At 50.4% G+C, this 26,993-nt stretch overlaps 1 protein-coding gene across 2 annotated transcripts in view; it reads left to right on the top strand.

Annotated features, from left to right (window-relative positions):
• ANXA6 (annexin A6) overlaps positions 1–20,761 on the top strand; it is a 49,518-nt gene extending 28,757 nt beyond the window's left edge. Inside the window, exons 14-26 of one of the 2 annotated variants that reach the window (XM_087816933.1) lie at positions 972–1,050; positions 2,691–2,772; positions 3,903–3,997; positions 4,628–4,741; positions 7,653–7,743; positions 8,521–8,600; positions 9,178–9,231; positions 14,451–14,468; positions 15,192–15,288; positions 16,406–16,501; positions 17,831–17,889; positions 19,221–19,343; positions 20,462–20,761. In XM_087816933.1, the coding sequence (XP_087673059.1) occupies positions 972–1,050; positions 2,691–2,772; positions 3,903–3,997; positions 4,628–4,741; positions 7,653–7,743; positions 8,521–8,600; positions 9,178–9,231; positions 14,451–14,468; positions 15,192–15,288; positions 16,406–16,501; positions 17,831–17,889; positions 19,221–19,343; positions 20,462–20,521 (1,048 nt within the window). In that variant the 3' untranslated portion in view covers positions 20,522–20,761. The remainder of the gene's footprint in view (positions 1–971; positions 1,051–2,690; positions 2,773–3,902; positions 3,998–4,627; positions 4,742–7,652; positions 7,744–8,520; positions 8,601–9,177; positions 9,232–14,450; positions 14,469–15,191; positions 15,289–16,405; positions 16,502–17,830; positions 17,890–19,220; positions 19,344–20,461) is intronic. The other variant, XM_087816934.1, reaches the window with a different exon arrangement.
• Positions 20,762–26,993: the final 6,232 nt, after the last annotated feature.

Genomic DNA, 26,993 nt, shown 5'->3' with positions numbered 1-26,993 from the left:
TAGGAGGGAGGGAGGGAGGGAGGGAGGGAGGGAGGGAGGGAAGGAGGGAGGGAAGGAGGAAAGAAGGAAGGGAGGGAGGGAGGGAGGGAGGGGGAGAGAGAGAGAGAGAGATATCAATGTGAGAAAGACACATTGGCTCATTGCCTCCTGCATACACCCCAGCCAGGACCAGGATCAAACCTGCAACCTAGGTACATGTTCTTGACCGGGAATCGAACCCTCGACCCTTCAGGGCACTCTGCACTGAGCCACACCAGCCAGGGCAGTCTGGTTCATATTTATAACTGAGGTGGCACTTTTGTGGAGTGCTGGGAACAAAGATGAGGACCCAAGGGGAGCAGGGCCAGGGGCCTCTTCCTGGCACAGGTGCCTCTCCTCGGGGTGGTAGGAACCACTGAAGGGATGGAATTGGAGCATGACTTGACCAGACCTGTGTGCTAGGAAGGGAACTACTGGTACTGAGATTTCCCTCCTGGGGCTTACGAGGGTCCAGTTAAGTAAGGGCCACGAGAGCCCCCTGTTTCCTTTTGGTAGGTGCTGTAGGGGCAGATTCAGTTCAGCAGATGTTTACTGAGCACCCGACAGCCCCAGGTGCTTTGCCGAAGGAGCTGTGGAGATGATGTGGCCGTGAGCTGGTCATGGTCTTGTTTGAGGGGAGACTTCAATAAGAATCATTCAGATTACAAGGAAGAAAGGGCATCGAAGGATTGGAGAAATGCTGTCCTGCTTGGGTCCTGGGGCCAGGAAGGCAGAGCCAGCGTTGCAGGGGGTCTCTAGAGAGAGTAGAAGTTTCTTAGAAATGAAGGGTGGAGTCTGGTGAAAGGACATGGCATAGACTGGAGAGAAAGTAAATAGATTTACTTAAAGCGAGTGTGTGTGTGTGCGCGCGCGCGCGCGCTTTGTGTTGTATGTGTGGAGTGTTGCCTATGATGACATTCCCTCTGTCCTTTCCCCAACCCCCTCCATTCCAGTGCTGCTGGCCAGTTCTTCCCGGAGGCAGCGCAGGTGGCCTATCAGATGTGGGAGCTTAGTGCAGTGGCCCGAGTAGAGGTCAGACCCTCCCCACCTCCTGCTTGACCTCTTGACCACAAGCTTCCACTCTTCCGCTCGCACCTTCCCGCTGTCCTGTTTAGCCCCCAGCTGCCCCCTGCTGGCCACCCTGAGGCGTTGGTTCTCACTCCTGAAGCTTCTTTTCTTCCTTGGACTGATTAATTGGGGATGGGCACTCTGATGTGGGCATCTGCTTCCTGCATTTACTTCTAAACGCTGGGAAGCGTTCTGACCTACTAACCACTAACTTGGCTGGTTCCATGGTGGGCCTGTCCCATCCTGGGTCCAACAGTTGGGCTTAGGAGACATGAAAATTGAGACCAGATGGGCACCCAGCGGTGCACTGGAGGATTCAAGGTTGTCCCGACTATCCTCAGAGCCAGACTCCACAAAGGACAAGAATAAAGTTTTCACAGAAGTGCTTGGAGCAAAACATTTCAAGAATTAGAAACACTTGGTCCACACACAGATATTTGGAACCTTGGATACCCACTTGCGGTGCCACCTTAGGCAGGTCCCCACTTGTGTCTGAGCGTCTGTCTCCATCTTTAAAATGAGGGTGTTAGACGTGGTGGTCTCGGTGCCCTTGAAGGGCTCTTGAGCTCTGATGGTCTAGGACAGCGTTTCCCAAATTATAAGGCAAGAACGTTACATACGATCTTAAGTTTTATGAGAAATGAATTTAGTTTGGGGGAAGGGCACTTCCATGGCACTAAATAACACTGAACCTCACGTGATGAGAAAGCCACTTCTTTTCAGTTTCTTCAGTATTTCTGATCACGTCAGAGAGTCTCAGTTCAGTGCCACATCTCGGCCACACTGGCCGATTTTCCTTTTTCACAGCGGAGCAAGCCAGCTTTAGGTTCAGAGTTTTTGCTTTTGGCAAGAACAGCATCTTGCTTAAATGTGGTGATACGTATTTGACAGCGTGGTTTTTTTGTTTGTATTACATTTATTTTCTTGAGTGAGTCTTATCTGTTTATGGAACATGATACCAATTTCCTCTTAATTTTAGTGATATGAAATTATTTCGTTTGTTCATCAATTTAACAGATATTTTTTGTGTGCTTACTCTGTCAGGCTCTGTTGAAGGACATGTCAAAGCACGAAGTGGACAAAAAGCCTTGCCCTTGAGGAGCACTTAAGTGTATTTCAGAATGAATACATTTAAGTAAAACAAAAATTATTAAGTAAAAATATTAAGAAATAGCATAGGGTGTGTACAAATATGGAAAACACAGTGCAGGTCGTTCAGGAGTGACTAAAATTTGGGAGACTCTGTTCTGGTAATCTATAACATTTCTGTTGTCTTTTCGGGGGGAGTGGCTCTTTAAGAGGCAGGAGGGCCTTGGGGACAGAACAAGAATCTGGGGGACTGGGGAGGCCCCAGTGGAGCTAGGACAGAGCTGACTCTGGGACAGGAGCCTGGACACTTTTCGTAGGTCTGTCTCTCCCTCCCTCCCTCTCTCAGCTCTGGGGCAAGGGCCTGTCTGCTATGCCTTCACTCCCTCGTCTTTCCCCCCAAGCTGCTTGATTTGGGGCTCATGGGGACAGCCTCCCCTCCCTCGCATGCTCCTCTCTTGGCCTGGTCCCCCAGGGGACCTCCAGGCACCTGCTCAGTCTATTTCTGCTTCTTGCAGCTGAATGGAACCGTGCGTCCAGCCAATGACTTCAACCCTGATGCAGATGCCAAAGCGCTAAGGAAAGCCATGAAGGGACTTGGTAAGGGGACATGAAAGGGGCAGGGTGGCCTCTCGGGTTTGGCGGTAGGCCAGGCAGAGGCAAGAGCAGAGGGCTCAAACTAGGGTCCCTGAGTCTCCACCCTCCTAAGGAGGCTCCTGGCTCTCTGAGTGTAGAGAGGAGGGTAGGGAGGGGGGTTGTGAGGGACTTGGTAAATCCCTTCCCAGAGACCAAGGTGTCCCAGCCCCTCAGGAGCAATATGCTAGTACAGATGAAAGATCAAAAGGCCTGGGTTCTTGCCCTGGCTTTGCCACCAACTCACTGTGTGACTTTGGGCAAATCCTTCAAGCCTCCGAGTCTCAATTTCCCCATGTGTAAAATAAGGGATATGGACCCTGTAATCCAAGAATCCTAATTCTCAGATGGGAATGACCCCTGGTGGCCTCACCTTTCCAGGCCTCCATTTGTCCAGTGGGAAATCCACCCTGCGGGTGGATGGATGGCCCATCCTCAGAAAGGCCACTGGGGAGAGAACATCTAGGGTTGGGCTTCCATTGCCCTTTCTCCCCTCCTCTGTCCAAGAGCACCTGCCTGGGACCTTGGGCTAAGTCCTCTATTCTCAGGGTCTCATGTTCATTTGTCTCTTGGGAATGATGGTATCTGCTGAGCATATCTAGGACTCTAAGATGACAAGTGTAAAAGATGCTTGGGAAAGATAAAGTCCTGTGCCAGGTCTGAGTTGATGACGTTACTCTGAGACGCAGGAAGTGGTTTCCTGATGCCTTTCAGAGTCAACCTTTTGTGGTTAGAGGGACTCAGGGTCCAGCTTTCAGGGAACTGAAGAGAGAGGACATAGGGCCCCCAATAGGACTTCAATCATGTTGCAGGTATGGAAATTGAGTCCCAGAAAGAACTAGACCCAGAGTGAGGAGTAGAACTCAGAGGCCCTGACTCTCAACCCAGTGCTCGCTGCTCCAGTGACGGGACAGAGGCAGTCCAGGGAGGAATCCGGGGGAAGTTAGGGGCTTGGGCCAGAGGCAGGGCTCCTGCAGGGCCTCGGGAGCACATGGCTGCCTAGCCAGGCTTCCACCCTGACAAAGACTGGCAGGGCCCATCAGTGGGGGGAGCTGGGCTCAGGCCTTCCTCTGAGACCTGTGGCTTTGGCGACTCAGGAACTGATGAGGACACCATCATTGACATCATCACGCACCGCAGCAACGCCCAGCGGCAACAGATTCGGCAGACCTTCAAGTCTCACTTTGGCCGGGTAAGGGACTCAGCCTGGACCCGCGCTCTGTATCCACGCTCCTCTGAGGGAGCTTGGCCTGTCACAGCCACTCTGCACAGTGAGACCCCATGTGGTCACGTGTTCTGAGAGCATCTCTATCACTGGGTCTGGGCTGCCTGCAGACACGTTCTCTCCAGTCCCCCAGTTCCTTGTGATCAGCAACACTTGTGTAAATGGCTCAGAGTTGCTGGAGGCCTGGCTTGGGGCGAAATCAAAGATATGAGTTGTTTCATGCAGTGCTTTGGACGTCCCACAGTTACCTCTGCACAGAGAGGGTTCAAGGCCCCAAGACTGAGTGTCAGTCATCATTGTGCTTTAGTGACACCTGGTCGTGGCTGGCTAGTTTCTCCCAGGATTGAAATGGCACTGCCCCCTTTCCTTCCCTGTCTGCTGCCTCCAAGGCGAGCAGGTCTTCCCCCTGGTTGACTTTATTTCCACCCTTTTTGGGTTCCTGTAAACAGTTAACCCAGCATCACCGAAGACACAGGCTCCCATGACCCCTTGCACCCATGTGGAGCTCCTGTTTCCTCACTCCATATATCCTCCCTGACCTGGGTCACGTGTGGGCAGGTGCTGATGTTGGCATGACCTTGACTCTGCCCTTTGCAGGACTTGATGGCTGACCTAAAGTCTGAGCTCTCTGGAGACCTGGCAAGGCTGATTCTGGGGCTAATGCTGCCACCGGACCATTATGATGCCAAGCAGTTAAAGAAGGCCATGGAGGTACAGTGTGGGTGCCAAATGGATGAGGTCCGGTCTGTGCAGGTGCTGGGCGGACACAAAGCCTAGAGGGGTTGGCTGTAACTCCTTGGTAGAGCCCCTCTCATGCCCCATTCAAACTGGCTTGAACACAGAGGGGGATGTTGGCTCCTATAACTGGAAAGTATAGGACTGGGTCTGGTTTTAGACATGACAGAATCCAGGGACAAAAACAACGTTATATGGATGGACTCTTGTCTCTCCCCAACCTTGGCTCACCTCTCCTCTGCGCTCCTCACTCTCAGCCAGTCTTCTTCCCTGTGGTGGGAGGATGGCTTGTGTATATCCTAGCAGCTTGCACTTCCAGTGGGAAGAGTTCCTTCCTCCCGGGACTCCCGCCAAAGTCTCAGCTTTTGCTGTGGTTGATTCAAGTGGAGCCACATGCCCAGCAACCAAAGGGGTCAGAGGGATCTCATGGAGCAGCTAGAGGAAGCAGGATGGATGTGGAAGGAACAGCAGCAGCGGTTGGAGTCCGTCTTCTAGTCCGGCCCTGCCACATACTACTGTGTGCTGTTGGGCCACTTACACTTCTAAGCCTGTGTGCTTTCAGGTGTGAAATGGGAGCAGTCATTCCTGTCCTCCAAACATGGGGGAGGGGCAAATGAGGTGACAGGTATGAAGGGCACTGTTAACTCTGAAGACCTGGCCCTGCAATTAGCAAGAAAGGGCATCATGTCCCAGCCTAGCTGTTGCTGGGGCTGCTTGGCTTCCCAAGGCTCCAGCTGTACCAGGGGCTACTCTCCGTTCATAAGAGCATAAGGTAACCTAGCTTGGGCTGAGTGTTTTAGCTGAGTGATTTGTCTCATCAACCCTCAAGGCAAGGCTTCTGTTCTGTCCCCATTTTACAGATGAGAAAACAGGCTCAGAGGTTAAGTTGCTTGGTCAAAGTCACAGCGCTGTGAAGTAGCAGAACTGGGATTTGGATCAAGTCTGTCTTTCTCTAGAGCTTGACTTGACTATTGCATGAAATTGTCACCAGAAAGGGACCAGGACCGAGGCAGATCTGTCCTCAGATGGACTGGAATGAGTGGATTCTTGACTTTGTGTGGGAAAGATTTCACAATACGGGCCCAGATGATTTGAGAGTACATTTATTAAAGCTGGGGACAGTGGAACAAAGGAAGGGCTTATGATAGAAGAGGCAAGATCACAGCAACAGGAGTGAGCCTGGACTGGGCTGCATGGACTCAAGAAAGGAAGTCATAGGAACAGAAGTGAGCCATTCTGGGCTGTGTGGACTCAGGAAATAAGTTATAGATGCAAAAGGGGAGTCCTTAGAGACAGGTTCAGAGGGTTAGCCTGGGACGAGCTGCCGCTGCTCCCCTGATTGCAAATCTAGCAGGGATCCTTAGAGTTTAGGAGAAAGCAAGCAAAAGTACACACCCCAGGAAGGGGGAGGGGCATGGGCTTGCTCGAGGGACAGAGAGCGCACTGGGTCCTTTGTCTTGAGGGTTCTTAACTGTTTTCTAAAGGTGGGAGTTCTAGGGGAGTTTTCAGGGGAGAGTCTCAACAGACTATTCAGTAGCTTTCCAGGTCTGTCCTTTAGTATGTTGATGCACCAAAATGAGTATATAGGGGAGTTTGGGATCATCTTCTGGTCAGCTTCATTATTTTACCAATATCTTGGATTTGTCTGGCTCTAATTGGGCTTTTTTGTTATTTATTCCTCTGTCTTCATCTGTTCTGGGGTTTGGCTGGCACTAATGGCATCAACTGGGCCTCTGTTATCTATCTCCCTGACCAGGGTGATTTTGTCAGAAGAAAGTTTGGTGCTTGAAGGAAAAAGATACCCTGTATATTTGGATGTGATAAGTGATACATGCACTGATCCACTAGGTCTTCTGAACCAAGTCTGTGTATGAGGAGATCCCGCTATTCAAAGGTGCCCACTTTGAGAGAGGCAGACAAGATTGATGGAGTAACTGATTGGTAGATTCAAGTATCTGTTAAACACTTACAATGTGCCGCTCGCTGTGCAAGCTGCTGGGGCTATGACTGTAAAACCAGGGAAGTCTCTGTCCTGGGAGGTTACTGCCAGGAGTCAACCTGTCCCTGGGTTCTCTGTCCTGGAGCGGATTGAGGCTGACTGAGAACTTCAATAGCCTCTTTATTAAAAGCTGCATGAGGACAGCCTGATCCTCAAAGCATCCCAAGACCAAGGGTCTAGTCCCACCCTCCTCCTAATTCTGTGTTTTTAAGTCATTCGCTTTTTTGTCTAGGAATTTTAAAAGGGTAATAATCTCAACTTGCTTTGCCAGGGAATTTCTGTTCTCCTCTCAGTCCCTCAGAAGCCAAAGCCCTTGTGATTTTAAAGCAAGATAGTAAGAAGTTAGGAAAATTCCTGGTAAGCGGAATGAGGGAAACAAAATAGTTCAACAAGGCTGAGCAATTAACAGCCTGCTACTAAATCGCAAGATCTTACCTTCCCTAACCAAGCACACTTAGGAGCAGATGGTTTACACCTCTCTTCCCCAACCAGAGAGTGAAAATCCTATGTGTTCACTGTGAAAGCCTGAGAAAATATACACAGAAGAAAATAGAAATCATCTGTGACCCCTCCCCTACCCGAATCAGTCACGGATACTGTGATGCGTTTCCTCTGTTCTTTTTATATACTCACGTATAAATATTTATATTCCGATATGTACACATAGTATATGCAGTTTTCATGGGAGGTTCCAGAAATGTTGACAAGCTGGCATGCTCGGCCCTGATTGGCCAATGTCTGTGGTCTGGGGACCAAGTCTGGGTCTGAGGAGAGAGTCTAGGAGGGTTGGTGGCCTGAGTGTTCACCTCCTGGCTGGTTTCTGAGCGTGTGCGCCTCTGTTCGCGGGTCAGGGCTGTGGCTCAGATGCTCTTCACCTTGACATTCTAGGGAGCTGGCACAGATGAAAAGGCTCTCATCGAAATCCTAGCTACTCGGACCAACGCTGAAATCCGGGCCATCAATGAGGCCTATAAGGAAGGTGAGTCTTTGGGAAGGAGGCCTGGGGCCCAGCACAGTGGGAGGCCAGTGGGGGAACAGCCAGGTCCCCCAGCTTCCAGCTCTGCCCACAGCTCTGTTCATCTCCCTTCACTCAGGCCACGAGGCTTTGAGAAGTGCCTTGGGTGACCCCAGCCCTGTGTCTGGGGAAAGGGTGCCCCAGACAGAGAGTCCCAGCCAAAGGCCTGGAGGTAGAAGAGAGTTTGTGTGGGAGTGAGGGGGGAGAGCATTGCCGCCGCTGGAGAGGAAGGGCAGCTCTGGGTGGGAGGCCTGTACAGCCACACGGGGCCCTGCATTCAGAAGGCCCGAGCTTGACTGCAGGCCACACCATCACCATCTTGAAATTCTAGTTAATGTTTTCACCAGTGACCCTATATTATTTGGAAGAGCCTTGAGTACTGGTCAAAGTGTTTAAACTTTTTCTCTCGTAAGCAGCTTTAAAGTGGTAGAGTTTGTGAGCAGGGGAGTGACGTGGTCAGAGCTGTGCTTGTGGTCCAGCAGCTATCACGCAGAAGGGAAGGCAGACAGGAGAGTGAAGACAGGGAGGCTGTTATGTGGGAGAGGCGACACCTCACCCAGCACAGGGCAGAGGGAGGGGAAGGACCGATGGGGCATATCAGTGTCAGGATCAACAGATGGCTGGGTGCCCCCAGGAACCAACTACAAACTTCTTTATCCCCATCAACACTGCTGTGGCTCAGGTCTGAGCCCCTGGGTCCCCCCGCCAACCGGCTGCCCACACCCCCTTTCTCTGTCTCAGACTATCACAAGTCCCTGGAGGATGCTCTGAGCTCAGACACATCTGGCCACTTCAAAAGGATCCTGATTTCTCTGGCTACGGTGGGTGAATTCATGGTCCCGGGCCTGCTAGGCTCTCTGGGCCCCGGGGGGGGGGGGGGGGCAGGGTTGCTGCCTAGGGGGAGGGGACAGGAGCCCAATCCTGATGTAGAGAGGGTGTCTTCCCCACTTGCCAACTCAGTCCCACCATGAGGCAGTCACTACCTGTGCAGTGCCTTCTCCGCTGTTTACTTTTCAAAGCTGGTTTGGTGCCACTTTCTCCGGGCAGCCTCCCATGGTGGCCCTCAGCCTGGCTTTTTGGACACCCTGCTGACAAGACAAAGCCATGTGGGTGACCTTTCCCTGTGCTGTTACCCGGGAGCTGCTGTCACCATCTCTTGAATTCTCACAGCCAGGTGCCAGGCTTTGATGCAGGTTTCCTGTGTCTGAGCCAGGCCTTTGGCCAAATGCCTTCCAGACGTTCACATTTAATGCTCACGAAGGCAGGATTATTGTCCCTATGTTCGAGCTGCGGAAAAGGGTTCAGAGAGGCAGAGTGGCTGATCAAGGTCCTGGGGCTGCTGAGGGACAGTGAGGGTGGATGTTTGGGGACTGACCTTTCTCACTGGTCCTGCTGCAGGGGAACCGTGAGGAGGGAGCAGAAGATCGGGACAAGGCCCGGGAAGATGCCCAGGTGAGACCCTAGCAGCTCCAGCTGACATCAGGCCATGCCAGGCCCCGGCTCTCTGGGAGTGTAAAGGCTCCTGGCAGGGGCCCGGCTGGTTTGATGTGCAGACACTTAGACGCTGGGCCCCTTGCACCTCTCCAGCCTTAGAAGTGAGACTTTGAGGGCTCTCAGAGCTTTCAGAGCGATGTTCAGGAGTGTGGTACTGGTCTTACTGGTATTTCCTGTATGAAGAGTTAGCCTTAGAGCCCCAGACCTTCAGAGCTGGAAGGGAATTACATACAGATTATTCAGGTCAAACTCCTTGTGTTACAGAGGGAAACAGGCCCAGAGAGGGCGAATGACTGCTGAAAGTCACACAGCAAATCAGTAGCCCAGGTGAAATGAACCAAGAGGGAGCAGGTCTGGGAGTTTGCTGGGAAGGAGGCCTGAGTACTTAGCTCCTAGATTATTATATATGAAATGGGACCAAGGTTGAAGGTTATATCCTGGGAGAGCCTACAAAGTGAGTTTATCAAGGGCTGGGGTCTTTGTTTTGCTCACTGACGTGTCTCAAGTGGCACGTGATCAGAACTCAATATACATTTGTTGTTGACTTAATAAGGGGGTAGGGGTTCTCTTGGGTCTCTTGGCTTCTCTGCTTCTGCCTTGCTCCTGAGGCTTGGGGAGCTTGAGGTCTGGAGATGACTTCTCATGGAGGCTGGACAACCCCAAATCCTTTGTCCCTAAGCATCCCTATGGCTAGGCAGTCCCTGCTGAAGCTATCCGCATTGTCCCCACTCACCCGTGCCTTGCTCCAAGCACCTTGTGGCCTGGTGCAGGTCCAGGTCTCTCTCTCTTTTGCTTGACCCATCCCCGGCCCCACAAAACTCTAGGTCCAGAGATTGGGCATAGATACCACAGCCCACAGATCCAGCCCCCTTTTATAGTTGGTGGGTTGAAAAGAGCTGTGATGGATCAGGAGTCAGCTCACCAGCTCTATTCTCAGTTCCACCCACAGAGGTGTGGAATGTTACAGCAGCAGCTGAGCTGGAAGGATCCTTAGCTGTAACCTGACAATTATAAAACTATTAGAATGCTTAGTACTAAGCATGATGCTAAAACTGTTTTATACGTTTTTATGCCCTCCCCTTTTTTACCGGAGGAAAATGAAGCTCCTTCCATATCCAACGGCATAATTTCTGAGTACCCATGTATAATTTGAACCCAGGCCTGCCTGACTCCAAAGCCTATACTTAATACCATCTAATATCCTCCAGGACCCAGAATAATTATTTCCCTGTAGCTTCCAAACCAGTTTTCCAGTTGTCTAGCCCTGGTTTGGAATTCAGCCGTCAGAAGCTGCAGGGTTCCATTCATGGGTATTCCAGCTGTATTATGGGTATGCTTTGGGTACTAGCCTGGGAACCAGCCCCCTAGAGTAGCTTTCTGAGGATGAATTTCATTCACTCTTTTAATAATGTGGCCCCATTGTGCTGTTGAGGGTCTTTGAACCTGGCTTACTCCTTAAAGCTCACCCCAAATCCATCTTCCATTCCAATGCTTGTTGGAAGCCTGGTGCCTACCTATGAGGCTACGCTTCCAGTTGCTACCAACAGGGGGCAGCGGTGAGCCTTGCTGGCAGCCCTTGCGGAAGAGAAGGGGCGAGAGAGAACCTGGGTGGAAACAACCAAAGGAGCCAGAGCTCTGCCTAACTCCGCTGCCTTTCCAGATTCACAGATGCTAGACCCTGATCTTAGTGTGGGCTCATTTTCTTATAACTAGAAAAGTAATAATGTATTCTTTTGTAGAAACTTTAGAAAATAGAGACAAGCCAAAGAAATCCAGAACCTGTTAGTAATAACCATTATTAAAATTTGGAATATATCATTCTAGTTGTCTTTTACACACACACACACACACACACACACACATACACATTCCTGATGTATAATAGTTAAAAAATTTTAATTAGTATTCTGTTAAAACTGTTACATATTATTTTAAAAAATCAACATTTATTTATTTTTTAAAAATATATCTTTATTGATTTCGGAGAGAGGAAAGGAGAGGGAGAGAGAGATAGAAACATCAATGATGAGAGAGTCATTAATCGAGAGTCATTAACCCGTGCGTGTGCCCTGACCGGGAATCGAATCCCGATCACCTGGATCCTAGGTGGACTCTCAACCGCTGAGCCACTCCTGGCCAGGTTAAAAGTCAACATCATTTATTGGCTATATGCTATTCCATTTAAGGATCTACCAAACTTTATTTAACCAATCCTCTTCCTAGTAACCAGCTCTTTTATCATGTGCATAACTTTTTCCTTAGACTCAGTTTCTAGAGGTGAAATGGGAACGCTGGCAGAAAATACATCTAAAAGCTGAAGGCATTTGATGTACAGGGCCAAGTTCCCCCTAAAAATTCTAGATAATGCACATTAGTACTTGGCGGTGCTTGTCTGCTTGTTTTCACCTCCCCTCCACACTCTCACCCTGGGCACCTAGAACATCCTGACGCCCTTGGAAGTCTGAGTCTGTTATGAACAAGGTGACATATGCCCTGTGTTCCCACAGTCATTGCCAGTAGCTTCCCTTTCACTCTCAGGGTCCCAGTCTGAGCAATAAATAATATAGATAATCTAATTGTAGAACCAGAGTGAAATGAAGAATCGTGGCTAGTTTTAGATAATTCAATCCCCGGATTGTATTTTTTAATATAACAGCTTTACTGAAATATAATTCATATACCGTACATTGACCCTTTTAAAATGTACACTTCAGTGGTTTTTGGTGTCCTCACAGCCTTGTGCAACCATCACCACAGTCGACTTTAGAACATTTCATCATCCCCCAAAGAAACCCTGTACCTATTACAGTTACTCCGCATTTCCTCCCAGCACCCCAGCTCTAGGCAACCACTTATCTACTTTCTGTCTATAGAGTTGCCTGTTCTGGGCATTTCATACAAATGAAACCATGTAATATGTGGCCTTTTGTGACTGGTTTCTTTCACAATATATTTTTAAAGTTCATATTATATATATTCATTCCTTTCCATTGCCAAATAATATTTCACTGTATGACTATATAACTTTTTAAAAATCCATTTATCAGCTAATAGACATTTGAGTTGTTTCCACTTTGGGGCTATCGCTAATACTGCCTGCTATGAACGTTTGCGTACGAGTCTTTGTATGCACGCTTGTTTTCATTTCTTTTGGGTATATATCTAGGAATGGATAACTATGTTTAACTGTTGGAGGGACATCCCAGATTAACTTTCACATGAAATAGGCTAACAGGGAAAAGCTTTTGTGGTGACTCTCTGGGAAATTATTTTAGTAACCCACTGCACTTTTCATATTACAAATATTATTTTAAAGGTGCTTTGGAAAAGTGTGTCTGGAGATCTCTGACCCAAATAAATGAAGAATGTTTTCTTCACCTTAATTCTTTCTTGTTTAACTTTTTTAAACGTATTCCTCTTTTTAAAAAAACACTAGGCATTTTTTAGCATAACTTTTTAAAAAATTGTAGTAAAACGTACATAACCCATAATAAAAATACATATAACGTAAACTTTACCATCTTAACCATTTTTAAGTGTTTAATTCGGTGACGTTAAGTACATTCACATTTTTGTGCAACCATTACCCCCGTCCACCCGCTGACCTCTCTTCATCTTGTATAACCGAAACTCTGTGCCCATTAAATAACAGCTGCCCATTTCCCTCTCCCAGCCCCTGGCAACCACCATTCTACTTCCTGTCTCTGAATCTGATGGCCCTGGGTTCCTCATATAATCGCTGTCATACAGTATTTGTCATTTTGTGACTCGCTCGTTTCACTTAGCATGATGTCCTCAAGATTCAGCTAGGTTGTTTTTAACGTAGAAAAGTATAAATAAAACCCAGAAGCATCCCATAATCCTAGTAACCCTGATAACTCCGATTTGGCATTAAAATAAAAAATACAAACAACATATTTGTATCTTGAGAAAATGTCAATATAAAATTTCAGGGAAAATGAAATAAAATGCAAAAGCTCCCCTCTCCTCTGTGGTCTTTCTCAATGGTACCCACTGTCAGCAGTATCTTGACCGTCCCTCTAGTGTGACTTCCCGCTAAATAGGTAGGAGCCAGTGTGTGTTCATCTCTTCTTATCTAGAGAAGAGGAACACTTACCCACAGTTACACACTCTTAGGCTACACTTTACTTTTTTGCTTAATTTAAATGGAAACCCTTAGCTCTGCAGACCACTCATTGTTTCTAAGAGCTGCGTGGATTTCATTTTCCGTATCTGTGACTGGTGTGGGGTGTTCTCTATTCCCACGGCTGGTGCATAATGAACGCCCTTGGGCTGTGTCTCCCCGACTTTGCCAGTCTATCTGTAAGGCAGATTCCTGGGCACACAATCGCTTCATCAAACAGCATGTGCATTTTAAATTTTGATGGACATCCCCAGCTTCTAAAATGAAAAGTTTTCAAAAGTGTAAAGCTGTTGGGAAATTTATGAAGAGGATGCTTTTGGTCCATAGCTTAAAGGATCAGCAGAGCTTTGGGAACATAGACAAATGCAGCACTCAGCCTGGGGTGCACGGGGCTGGCTGTATTTCGTCCCCGGGCTCTCCGAGTCACAGTACTCGCCTAACAAAACCGTGTCCTAACACCAGAATTTTGTGCTCGGCATAAGGCAGCAAATAAAGCTGACCCCTGTAAAATGACTGGACAGCTGGCATTTCCCACCTGATTGGCTGTGTGCCCCCTGCAAGTCCCCTCCCCTCCAGGCCTCAGCTCTCCTATCCTGTCTGTCACTTGAGGGCATAAAGTGACTGGTCTCCCCAGGACCTTCTGACTCTGAATGTGGTGCAGGGTGTAGAGAATGCAGCACTTCTCACGTTCTGACTTCTCGGTGGCTTTGGAGGTGATCACACTAGGTCTGGAGTCACCCTAGGTTGGCCTGGTGACGTCGGGTAGAGTGCCCTGTCCTGTGTTCTCCCCTACCCCTCGGGTGGTGGACATTTTTATAATTAACTCCCAGGCCTGTCCCCTTTATGAGCTCCAGCCCAAAGGTCAGGAAAAGGTATTTTCTCTCCTCCCTGCTCCCGAGTCCCCTTGGGGCCTCTTGGGACCTCTGCCACCCTGAACCACGCCCCCTCCCCCTGCACCCCAGGGCCCCCAGAGCCACCCTCTCCGGGCCCTCTCTGACTCTTGCCTCCCCCTCTCTCTCCTCCCTGCTCTCAGGTGGCTGCTGAGATCTTGGTGAGTGTCGTGGTCTCCCCGTGGGTTTTCGGGCCTCTCTGAGTGAAGCCTGATTCTGGCTGTGGCTCTGGGCGGGGCTGAGCGGGGCAGAGTCAGGCAGTGATTTGGGGTTTGCATCTCAGCTTCTCTCTCTCCTCTAAGAACCCCGCTGGGTAAAAAAAAAATGGGCCAGGCAAGTGTTTCCCAAACTTTAGCCACTCACTTCCCGCATGCTCTGTGCCATGTACCATGAGCTGTGAATATTTTTCTTTGGACTCATTTTTTTATAACCTGAAATCAGTTGTTTTAAAGGGAAGTTAAAAATCAATGTAAATAGAACTAGTAGCTGGCCAGAAGATCATTGTGGAAACGTAGATGTGGTGTGTTAAAGTATGTGTGACATTGTGACACTCGGGGAAACACTGGCTCGGCCATTTTTCCTTGCCTGTGTGCACAGTCACGCTTGCCTGCGTCTCTATGCCGAGTGCCTGTTTGTCCCTTCCCTGGGTCGCAGTGCTGTGGCCCTGAGGCTCAGCCCCTGTGTGTCAGTCCCCAGGGTTCCCGGGAACTGGTGTCTGTTGAGGAGGTCGAGGAAGGAAAAAGGAGCTAATGTCAGCGTCCTTGGGTGGCTGGCTTAGCCGAACTGCTAACTGCCCTTGGCCTAGGCAGAGACATGAAAGTGGGGCATAACCAAGGCTTTCCTGTGTCTTCCTCCCAAATCCTGCCCCCACCTGGGCTCCGCAGGAAATAGCAGACACGTCCAGCAGTGGAGACAAAACTTCCCTGGAGACGCGTTTCATGATGATTCTGTGCACGCGCAGCTATCCACACCTCCGGAGAGGTGAGCCTCACCCCTCCCCTTTTCAGGTCAGCAGGAAGACCCTCAGGTCTGCTGCGAATCTCAGCTCTCTGTGCCAAGAGGAGCCAGTCGCCCGCCCACCCACTCCTTAGCCAGGCTGATGGGGACTTGGGAGCCCTGGGGTCTAGTCCTGGTGCCATTCAGCCTTGCGCCCACTCCCTCCGCCTCCTTAGGGGGCAGGCAGGACGCCTGGGATAAGGGAGAGCAGGTGACTTCCGCCTCAAGGCAGCCAGCCCGATGGATTGGCAGTGGCTGCCTGTTATTCTGTGTTGAGAAGGATTCCGAGGTTCTGTGTCCTGATCCATTGGTGATGTCAGCCCGGAGCAAGGCAGTGCGGGGTGGTGATGACGTAAGGACCCCATACCCGCCTTTGAGCCACAGGCTGCCACATGCACAGGGCACACCTGTATGCAGTAGCCCTGACATGAGGTGATCATGAAGTGTCCTTTTCACTAAGGCCTTTACATTTTAATATGCATTCACCTGGCACTTGTCAGTAAGACATGTAAAGTGCTTTAGCAGAGTGGCTAAAAGGACAAACCAAGGAGCTGGGCTGTCGTGATTCAGATGTCCCACTTACCAGCCCTGGGGCCTTAGGCAAGTTAGTGAATATCTGTGTCTTAATTCCCTTAGCTATAAACTGGGAATTTAGTTCTACCACACATGATTGTTGTGAGGATATAAGAAATGTAATTCATGAGAAGCACTTACCACAACACCCTGCACATGTTAACTTCTGCCATGTTGTCATTATGATTACTTAGAGTAATCTCTGTCCCAACCTGACACAGGAGGAGGGGAGGCCTAGAAACGGGGAAGGGGTCCTCCGAGGTCATTCAGTGAATTCAAGGCAGAGCGTGACTAGGACTTGTCCAGGGCCCTGGGGCAGTGCCTGACTTGATGCAGTTTGGCTCTGAGCCTAAGGCAGCCTGAGGTCAGAACTTGCCTCCCACAACCAGTGTGCACCTGGGCACGGCCCATACCGGCCGCCCCTTTCCTCTTTCCCAGGCACAGCCTGTGGGGGGAGATGGCTGGGTGGTCTCCCTTCTCTCTCTGAGCTGAAGCTCACCCCCACCTCTGGGGCTTCTCTTGGGGCCAGTCTTCCAGGAGTTCATCAAGATGACCAACTATGACGTGGAGCACGTCATCAAGAAGGAGATGTCTGGGGATGTCAAGGACGCGTTTGTGGCCATTGGTAATGCTGGGACCAAGGGAAGGGGCTAGAGGTCAAGAGCAAGGACTGGGGGCCCTGGGAACATGGCCAGATTTCCTGAACAAGTGGCTGTGGCAGCGTCCTAAACGACTAGTACTAGAAGGTCAACACTGCCACGTCCAGGCTCCAGGGGTCCTGCCAACCTGGGGACCCGTTCGGGACTGCAGGGCAGGAAGAGGAAATGGCTCTCCCTGGGGAAGAAACCAGGCGGGCGGTAGCAGGGCTGGGTGGGGGCGCAGTGTCCTGTGGGACTGGGGCACACACACACACGCACACTTGTGCTCACAGTACACACACACACACCCCTTTTCTTCCTCCCAGCACCTGGACCTCTGGTTCCTCTCTTCTTGACAATTTGAGTCTTTTTAAAAAAATTTTATTATTCAATTGCAGTTTACTTTCAGTATTATTTTGTATTGGTTTCAGGTGTACAGCATAGTGGTTAGACGATCACATACTTTACAAAGCGTTCCCCCCGGTATTTCCAGTGCCCACCTGGCACCACACATAGTTATTACGATATTATAGACTGTATCCCCCACGCTGTACTCTACGTCCCTGTGACTGTTCTGTAACTGCCAATGTGTATTTCTCAATCCCCTCACCTCTGTTACCCAGTCCCTGGTTAGAGTTCTTGACTTTGACCATTTCTTTTCCGTCTGGATCTCAAGTTCTCCAGCATTTTCTGGGGTGGGGATGGGTGGGGACCAGGGGCTGCCAACCATCCTGATCTGCGCTAGCACCAGGACTGTCCCAGGCAAAGTAGGGCAAGTTGGCCACCTACCCTCAGAGTTGCAGCGTCAGCACACCGGGGGCAGGGAAGGAGACTTTGCATTTCTGCCACAGTCCCAGGTGATGCTCACTGATGCAGCCATCCAGGAACAATTCTGAGAGCTGGTATTTTAAAGACTCCTTGAATCTGAGCCCCTAGGCTGGAGCCCAACACCTGAGTTTTAAACAAGTTCTCCTTTGATTCCAATGCATTTAGATGTTTGAGACCTGGGGCCTGGGTTCATGAGGGTTCCTTCCCTTTGAGTCCTCTGCTCACCTTTGGTTAGCTACACGCACCTCCACCTCCGCACCTCTGCAGGAAGTGAGTTGCAACCCAATGAGAGCCAGTCCCAGGAATGAGCCGAGGGGGCGACATCAGGAAGGGGGAGTGAGTGTTATCAGGCCCTGAGTATGACCCTGGGGTTGTCAGTGACCTGCAGGCCCAGGTTATGGGGAGAGGAGGTGGGAGACGAAAGCCCCGCCCAGAGTCTGGGTACAGTTCCTCTGACCAAGTTCCCTGCATCCCTCTCTTCCTGCCAGTTCAAAGTGTCAAGAACAAGCCTCTCTTCTTTGCCGACAAACTTTACAAGTCCATGAAGGTAAGAAAACTTACTCATTTGTCCCTTTCCCTTCCAGCACTTCTGCTATCCCCCAGATCAGGACTGTGACAGCTGTGTCCCCCATTGGTATTTAGCAGCATCTGCCCTGTGCCTGGCTCTAGGATTGTAGTTAGTCTTCAGCCGGTGGGGGGAGGGGTGACCTTGCCCCCCAGGGAACACTTGGCAATGTTCTGACACATTCTGGTTGTCACAGTTTGGGGAGTGACAGCTGCTTGCACCTGCTGGGTAGAGGGCAGGGATTCTGCTAACAGCCTACAGCGCACAGGAAAGGTCCCCACAACAAAGAATGATCCAGCCCCAAGGCCAAGGTTCAGAAACTTGCTCTGGGACACAGGGCTGAGTGAGAGGAACACAGTCTCTGCCCTCTCAGAGCTCACATTCTAGCAGGTGACACAGTGCCTCGTATGACAAATGATCACAAAAGGTAGCAAGTGCTCAGCTCTGGGCCTGGCCCTGGCTTCCTGAAAACCCAGGCCACGCTGCCACCCTCTCAGCCCAGCAAATGGAGCCTCAGCTGCTGACAGCCTGGGGAGGCTGCATGGTGGGAGCGAGCCTGAGACCCCTCATAGCCTGCAGACCCCAAACACGACAACCGTTTATTGAGCACTTACCATGTGCCAGCTCTGATTCCTAAGGTGCTGATCGAGCTCCCTGGGGGCAGAGGTGGGCCCTGGCTGCCCACACGCTCCCTGTCCTGTGCCTGCTCCTTGTGCCCTGTGTTAGTTTTCCAGGGCTGCTGTAACAAATGACCACCCATTGAGTGGCCACAGAATTTATTCTGTCATGGTTCTAGGGCCAGAAGTGCAAAGAGAAGGTATTGGCAGGATTGCTTCCTCCTGGAGGCTCCGAGGGAAAAACTCACTCATGTCTCTCTCTAGCTTCTGATGGTTGCCAGGAATCCTGGTGTTTCTTGGCTGGTGGATGAATCCCTACAGTCTCTGCCTTCTCTGTATACATGTCCACGCGTCGTCTTATAAGTACACCAGTTGTTGGATCTAGGGCCAACCCTAATCCAGTAGGACCTCAACTAATTATATGTACAAAGACCCTGTTTCCAAATTAGGTCTCATTGTAAGGTTCCAGGTGGACATGAATTTGGGGGGGCCACTCTTCCACCTCATACAGGCCATTCTTGCCTGTCCGGCCAGTCCTAGGCCCAGGGGAGTTTGGGTCAGGACTATGTGGCAGACAGAGGCAGAATATCCCACCTAGTTTTGGACGGGAAAGGGAGAGATGGATACCCGCTAGTCGTCGTCTGACTTGGCCTTGTTTCTTCTGCCCTGTGTCTCCCTCACACCCGGCTCCACCAGGGAGCTGGCACGGATGAGAAGACCCTCACCAGGATCATGGTGTCCCGGAGCGAGATCGACCTGCTCAACGTCCGGCGGGAGTTCATTGAGAAATACGACAAGTCTCTCCACCAAGTCATTGAGGTGAGGGGTGGGGCTAGAGGTCAATGGGGAAGGGGCTGAGAGGCAGATCCCTGAACAGAAGATTTGAAGCCCTTTTTTATTCCCACAGCCTTTTTCTCAATGATATACCTCTTAGGACAGCCAGGATGTTGCTAAATGAAAGACCTGCCTCATTGTTTATACCAAAATAAATTCCAGATGGATCAAAGGTTTATAATTAAAGATTTCCAAATAAAACAAGAGCCTTTCTTTTTGCTTTTTAAAATTTTTTTATTGAAGTATAATTTACATACCATAAAATGCACGTGTTTGAGGGTATAATTTTAAAAATGTTAGTAGATATGAGTTGTGCAACTATTGCCACAATCCAGTTTAAAGCATTTCTATCACCCAGCTACGGATCCTTGTTCCTGTTTACCTATTTCCACCCCCAGCCCTGGGCAACCATCAGGTGACTTCCTGTCTCTGTAGATTTGCCTTTTCTGGGTATTTCATATAAATGGAATCATGTAGTATGTGATCCTTTTGTGTCTGACTTTTTTCACTATGGAGCCCATTTTCTTGTATTTGAGACTGGCCAGGATCTTAGTTTGATGTTGTACTTGGTTGACAAGACTGTGGCAAACCTCACAGGCAGTTTCATGCATACTTGGTGGGGAGGTAACTTGGTAGCACATCTTTAAAGGGGAGTTTGGAGATTTTAAAATTTAAGATGTGTACATTTTGGACTTGGTATTTCTACGTGTAGGAATTTATTCTACAGACATAGCCATACCTGTTCCCAAAGTCACGTATGGGAATGCTTATGCTAGCATTGTTTTTAATAGCAAGAGTGGAAGCCCTCCTCACAGGACTGGTTAAATAAATGGTGTATATCCCTGTGGTAGAATACGATACAGCCATGAAAAAGCATGAGGAGGCTCTGTGTGCTGGTTTGGGATCTTCTCTTAATTCAAAAAAGTATGATTCAGAATAGTGTGACTGTCATACGTTCATTTTTGTGTAGGAAAGGGATGTTCTATCCATACACGTATTTGTGTATGCACACACTATTCTAGGAACGTGGGCAGCTGGGAGGAGGGGGCATTGAGGCCATCAGGATTGTTTTCACTTACTCAGCTCTCCCTCTTCCTCTCCAGGGCGACACGTCCGGAGACTTCATGAAGGCCCTGCTGGCTATCTGTGGTGGCGAGGACTAGGGCCGCCGGCTCTGGCGGGCACCTCGGCCAAGAGATGGTCATCAACACCAGCCACCGTGACCAAGCCTGATCTCTCCAGCTTCAGAGACTAAGGAAGGGGCAGGGGTGGGCTCTTTTCATCAACTGGGGTTTAGGAAAGGCTCCCACTCCCAGGGGCCACTGAAGGCCCAGCATGGTCACTCCTCACACCTGAGCAGCTGAAGACCCATCGCCACAGAGTCTGTCCACCTCCCCCCCCCCCCCCCCCCCGTCCCTGCTGCAGCCCCTGCCCTGGTTTGGCCGCTGTCAAATCCAAAAATGTACTGAGCCTCTGTCTATGAAATGTGTACTGTGTGTTGTTTGAATGGTGGGCGTGGTGTCAGCCGCGACAATTGAGTGTTCTTGGGAGGGGGCGCGGCGGGAGGAGTGATTGTCTTCTGGCCAATGGACAGCCCTGCCACCACTTCAGCTCCCACCTCCCTGCGGGTGGTTGTGCTAGAGCACTGAACCAGAAGTCCGGGTACCTGGGTTCAGATTTGCATCGGCCACACGCTCGCCTTCAGACCTTGGGCCCGTCTCTTTCCCTTCCCCAGTCTGTGTTTTCTCATCTAGAAAATGAGAAGGTTGGGCTGAAAGATCTTGGCTTTTCTTCTAATATTGACATTCTAGGATATTCTTTCAGATCATTGGCTTTACATTTCTCTCTTTAAATAAAAAGACACACATAAACGCATTTCTAGCAAGGATCTGTGTATTTGACCTAGAACCTGCAGCCTACATTATCCGCATTGGAGCCTGCCCAGGAGTGAGTTCTATCTTCATACACTCCCGGGGATCCCAAAGGAGAGTCAGCTGTGGGTTGTGTGCTCCCCCCGCCCCCCGCCGCTTGGATGTTTGTCTGTGTGCTCTTCATCCATTACAACCAAACCCAAACTTCCTCTTTTCAACTCTTCAAGGGCACCAGATGTGATCGTGATCTGGGGAGGCCCGTGGAAAGTTTCCACTTTGTGAAGATCACTGATAAGCGGTAGAATCAACTGCAGTTTCTCTGTCTCCCTTCCCCCAGCTCTGCTTCTACTCCAAGACCCGGCTCTAACGTCCAGTGATGTGGCGTGATGGTGCCTGCGGGCTGGAGGGCCTGCTCCGCGTCCCGGCCGGGCCGTCCTGACCTGTCCTGGAAGTTCACTGTGTGTTTACTGCAGTTGCTGTGCAGGGACTGTTTGTAGCTGGGAGACCTGCTGGGTCTGGTCTTGTCCTGTCCTCAGCGTGTGACCTTGGGCTAGCCTGTGCCCGCTCTAGGCCTCAGTTTCTTCATTTGTACAAGGAGGGGTTGTACCCGACAGTTTTAAAGAGCCCTCTCTTCATCTCTGACAAAACGAGTCTGAAAGTAAGACAACTTACCTTGTGTCTTCTCCACTTCCTGCCTTCCACCCCATGGTGAGCTAAACCCCATGAGAGTCAGCTGAGCTTTTTTCGGTATTTGCCCAACTTAATTTAGCTGTTACCAAAAGATAAACTAATAAAATGGTTAAGAGCTGTGGAGTCAGACCTTTGCCATTAACTGACTGTGAGCATGTCATCTCTGAGCCTGTTTCCTTATCTATAAAACGCCCCAGTCCTGCTTGTCCTGTAGCCTGTGCAGGGGGGAAGAAGAAGTGCAGGGTAGGGTCCTACCTGGCTTGGAGTCACCCGCTGGCACCAGCTGCCCTGAGCAGTCTCCACTGTAGGAGCTGAGAGGTGGATCCCAAGATGTTTTCTGAGCTTTGTTCTCAAGAAGTCAGCTGCAGATCACAGAGGCATCCAAAGGCAAATGTGAAATTTCCTTAAAAATACGTACTGAAGGGAAAACAGGCTGGGAGTGGAAAGGAAAGAGCGATGGTACCCGAGGGAGTAGAAGTCGGGAGGCCCCATGAGGGCAGAAACTAGGAATTCTAGAAGTCCTAGACACCAGGATTGAGGATAGCTAACAGCCCTCTTGCTGGACGAGATACTGTTCTAACTTCCCAGCACACACTTTCCACTTAGTTTTCATTCAGTTGGGTGGGTTGTATTCTGGGATTGGTCAGTAGTAGGAGGGGGACCCTCAGGGTTTGTGGAGTAAGGCAGATCAGTTTAGAAATAGGAGTTCATGTCCAATTACAGAGGACCTTATATGTCCAGATTTTATCTCATAACCCAAGGGGAGCCTTTCTTGGGTAGGGAAGGTGTGCATGGAGCCATGCATTTCAGAAAAACATGAAGGGCCCTGGCCGGTGTGGTTCAGTTAGTTGGGCATCATCTCGTGCGCTGAAAGGTTGCCGGTTTGATTCCTGGTCAGGGCACATGCCAGGGTGCAGGCTTGCTCCCCAGTAGGGGTGTGCAGGAGGCAGCCAATTGATGTTTCTCTCTCTTTCTCTCTTCCTCTCTCTAGAAATCAGTTTAAAAAAAGAAAAACATGAAGGGAGGGTGGCCAGTTGGGAGTCTATTATAACAATCCCACTAAGACCCAGGTGCCTGCAGAACAATCCACAGCTTTTTCTTGAAGCTGTGGCACTATTCTGAATCCAAGGTACCTCATTCGTTCGTTCATTCATTCATTCATTCATTCATTCAGGCAACTTACACTTACTGAATGCCTCCTATGTGCCAAGCTATGTACTCGATGCTAAAGATGTAAAAAGTTAGACCCAATTGGTCCTAATCTTTAAGAGCTTCCATTTGAGTGTCCTACCCAGCTCCCTCCAAAGCACCTATATCAACTGGTAATGTACCAGAGATCGCTTCTGTGGCCAGAGTTCAAGGGAGAGAACTGGGGACTAAATTAATACTAAAAGGAAAGAGAAAGCAGAAGCCCAAACCGCGCTGTCTCAAAGTGGGAGAAGAGGACCCTGGCTGTGAATGTTCTGAATGTGGAAGGGGCCCTCAGAAATTCTCACCTCCCGCTCTCAGTTACAGAAAGACAACTGTCACTTCCACAGAGAGGAAGCAACGGGCCCGGGGTCACTGCAGTTTAGCGGCAGACGGAACTGGGACCCTGCAGTCCCGGCCCAGGTTCAGTGCTTTCAGAAACACCCTGGCAGACAGAACTGGGACCCTGCAGTCCCGGCCCAGGTTCAGTGCTTTCAGAAACACCCTGACTTCTCGCTGTCTTCATTCTTCCCCTCCGGGTGAGGAGGGGGTGTTCAGCTCAGAGCCATCCTCTCTCGAGCTCCTCCCTGCTCCCCTCCAGCCCTGAGCCATGCATTTTTCCCTTCAGGGCAAACCCTTTTCAGAAGCTCTAGACCGGGTGTGCCAACCTTGGTCTTGGGGCCACAAGGAAATGTCTGAAGGAAGTGGCTGGTTGGGAGGGGGCTGCCCTTTGAGCCGGAGCACAGAGCAGCTGTTTGGGAATCGCACTGTTGCATTTCCTGCCTTGAGAGAGCAGCGTGGGAATTGCTGGCTATTTACCCGCCCCCCCCCCCCATATTCACTGTGCCCCAGTTTTGCTGAGAGCTGCTAGTCATCCCGTGGGAGAAGCTTTTCCATACCCACTCCTTCCTTGGCGGTAGTGGGGGGCGATTGCCCCATTTAAGGAGACACTGAAGGTCCAAGTGAGGAAGCAAATTGCCTGAAGATTGACATCATGAATGGACTGAGCTGGAAGTGGTCTTGGAGATCATCCAAAGCAACCCCCCTCTTGTTTCATAAGTTTGAAAATAAAGGCCCAGAGAGCAGGATTGTGACCCTGGCTTGGTAAGGGCTAGATCGGGGGCTAGCACCTGGCTTCCTGATTCCTGCTCTGCTCTCTGCCTACGCGACCTCTCCTCTTCCTCCTGATGCAGAAGCCAGACTGAGCTGACATTGGGAGAGAGAAGTGTCCAGTTGCCCAACCCGAATTTCAGAACCCAGAGCGGGAAATCGGCGCTCCAACAGGCCTCTCCACTCCCCTCAGACCTCAGGTTCCCCAAGGCAGACTTTCCCCACTTTACGGTTGGAGTTAGGCAAGTGGGAACTTCTACTTGTAAAACTGAGCCCTCTGCTCAGTGGTTAGATCTGAGGCAGGCCGGCCGGCCTCAAATCCCAGTCAACCGCGTAGATGTAGGTAAGTCACTTGACCTCTTGGTGCCTTGATTTCCTCATCTGTAAAATGGGAATCACAAAGGTTTTTATCTCACACTGTTGTGAAGATTAAATAAGGCAATGCATGGGTATCTCACCACACTGTTTAAGACATAGTAAGGACTCAGTAAATATCAGCTCTTTGTTATTGATAAATAGGCTGGATTCCATGTCATGAGGAGAAAGAGCAGGGAAGTCTCTTTCAACAGCCTCTGAGGAGTACTGAGTCCCTACACTGAGTCGCTAACCCTTAGCTAAGTGGGGAAAGAAGATAATTAGAAAAATCCAACCAAGCACACGGTAGTAGGTGGTACCAAGTGCAGAGGCCACAGATTAACCACAGAGAACTGAGAACAGCTCCCTGGAAAGGGGCATGTGCCAGGCACCTGGAAAGATGGGTAGATATGCTTTCAACAGTGAAAGATACTGAAGGTGGGACGGAGTTCCAGGCAGAAGCAACAGCTTGAGCAAGGGCACAGAGGTGGGAAGTAGAGGCAATGGGAAGTGCCCCTTGGGCCTTGAGCCCCACGGCAGTGTGGGAACATCATCTGAAAGGTCACAGAGAGTCCAGGCTAGAGTGTGGTCTTCATCCTTCAGGCTCCGGCCAGCCCCCAAATGTGCTAAGGACGAGAGTGCTATGATTAGAGAAGGAGATGGGCCCAGCGGCTGGGAGACCACTGGACAGGCTTGCAGTTATTCCCTGGGTATGGAAGCATGCGGATCTGAGCCAGAGTGTCAAAGCAGAGATGGAGAAAAAAAAAGAAAGGCATGGGGGAGCAAGAAACCAAGGAAACTGCCCCACCTGCTATAGAGAACAAGAGAGGGAGGCGGAGGTGAAGCCAGGAGTCATTACCTGGGAACCCAGAGGCAGGAAATGCTTTTAAAGGCAAGATGTGAGGCCAAGGCCTGGGGCGCAGGCCAGCCCACTGCCCTCTCAGCCAAGCAAGGACAGAGGAAGCCCTAAATCAGAGCCGTGTAGGAATAAGCCCTTCCCCCAGGCCCGGCTGTTGTAGCAGTTTCCAGAACTTATATTTCCTTCTGTGGGAGGGTTTCGCTCCTTCCTCCCAGCTACCACCATGTGCCTATTGTGCCACCAGCTGCAGTCACAACCCCCTAGTGGCTACCCCAACGAGATGGCCTTGACTTGGATGGTGATATCCATGGGCAGGGATGGGAGGGCCTGATAGTTGAGCAGGGCGGGAAGGGGATGGACATAGAGATCCTAAGCCTGTGCTAGGCCAGCAATTTCCATTCCCACTTTGCCACATAGCTGCTATCCACTCAAAGCCTGTAACTGCTACTTACCAAACACACGGGATTCCAAATCACTGCCCGTCATACCCACAAGGACACACACTGTGTACACCCAGAATCAGAAACACACATTGGTGGCCACACAAAGAAAAATAAAATGATCAGGTCCACAAATACACTGCTGCTAACAAACAGAAAGACAGATCTTGTGGTCCACATGTGGATTACTGACCCCACAGGAAACACCTCGCACAAATACCCAAACTTGCTTTTCATGCACTCGCTCTTCTTGGCACACAGCCTTGTGTATGTCCTTGTGTGTGTTCTTCGAGGAGAGGAGAAACAGCCAGGCTCCGTGGAGGGCAGAGGTGGGGCCTAACTGCCCTGCTGGGGGGGGGGGACGGACAAGAAAAACAGCTCCCCGGAGAACCAGGCAGTAATGGGTCAGCCATGGAAGGGAGCTGGAGCCCTGGGGAAGGTTTCTGGGGGTAGTGAGGCTCAAGGTGAGTGAAATGTAAAGAGGCAGGAGAGAACAATGCAAAAACATTGCTCCCATTGGGTTTACATTTCCAGGAATGTTCTGCAAGCTGGCGGGAAAGGGGTTAACGAATGGGGCCAGCTGCCATACTCCCCAGGAGTCTGAGCTCTGGGATTTGCCCAAAGGAAGTAGGGCTCACTACCTCCCTAAGCGGCCTGTTCCCAGGATAAAACTCCCCAGTGAGTGAGATGGAAACCTAAAATGAAACTTTGTCAGACTTCTCGGACTCGAGCGTTACTTGGTCCTGCTGCTCCCTCATCACCGTGGCTGCTCCCTGAGGCCTGGTGTCCCTTTGGGGTTGGAATGCACTGCATTCTCTTGGGCAAATGCACCCTCCCTGCACTGGCCTCCGGCTGCCAACTTTCCAGCTTAGGAGGATGTCTCAGGGACATAATGAGAAGACACAGAGGGAGCCTGGCACAGGGCAGGGACCCTGGGAGGTACAGGCCCTGTCCCTTTCCTCCCCGTTCCCTGTCTCTCCCAGAGCCCTCTCTCCCCTCTCCTATCTGGGGTCCAGGTTACTTGGAGTGCCATATTTGCATAGACATGAGACCTCACCCGGGGAAATTCCCCCTGGTGACCAGGCTTCCTTTCTGAGGTCAGGCCACATCATCAGACTACTCC

The sequence above is a fragment of the Miniopterus natalensis genome, chromosome 4 (genome assembly GCF_054644295.1).
Source record: "Miniopterus natalensis isolate mMinNat1 chromosome 4, mMinNat1.hap1, whole genome shotgun sequence".
NCBI lineage: Eukaryota > Metazoa > Chordata > Mammalia > Chiroptera > Miniopteridae > Miniopterus > Miniopterus natalensis.
The sequence above is the reverse complement of the archived record's forward strand: the minus strand, read 5'-3'. Positions and strand labels throughout refer to the sequence as shown.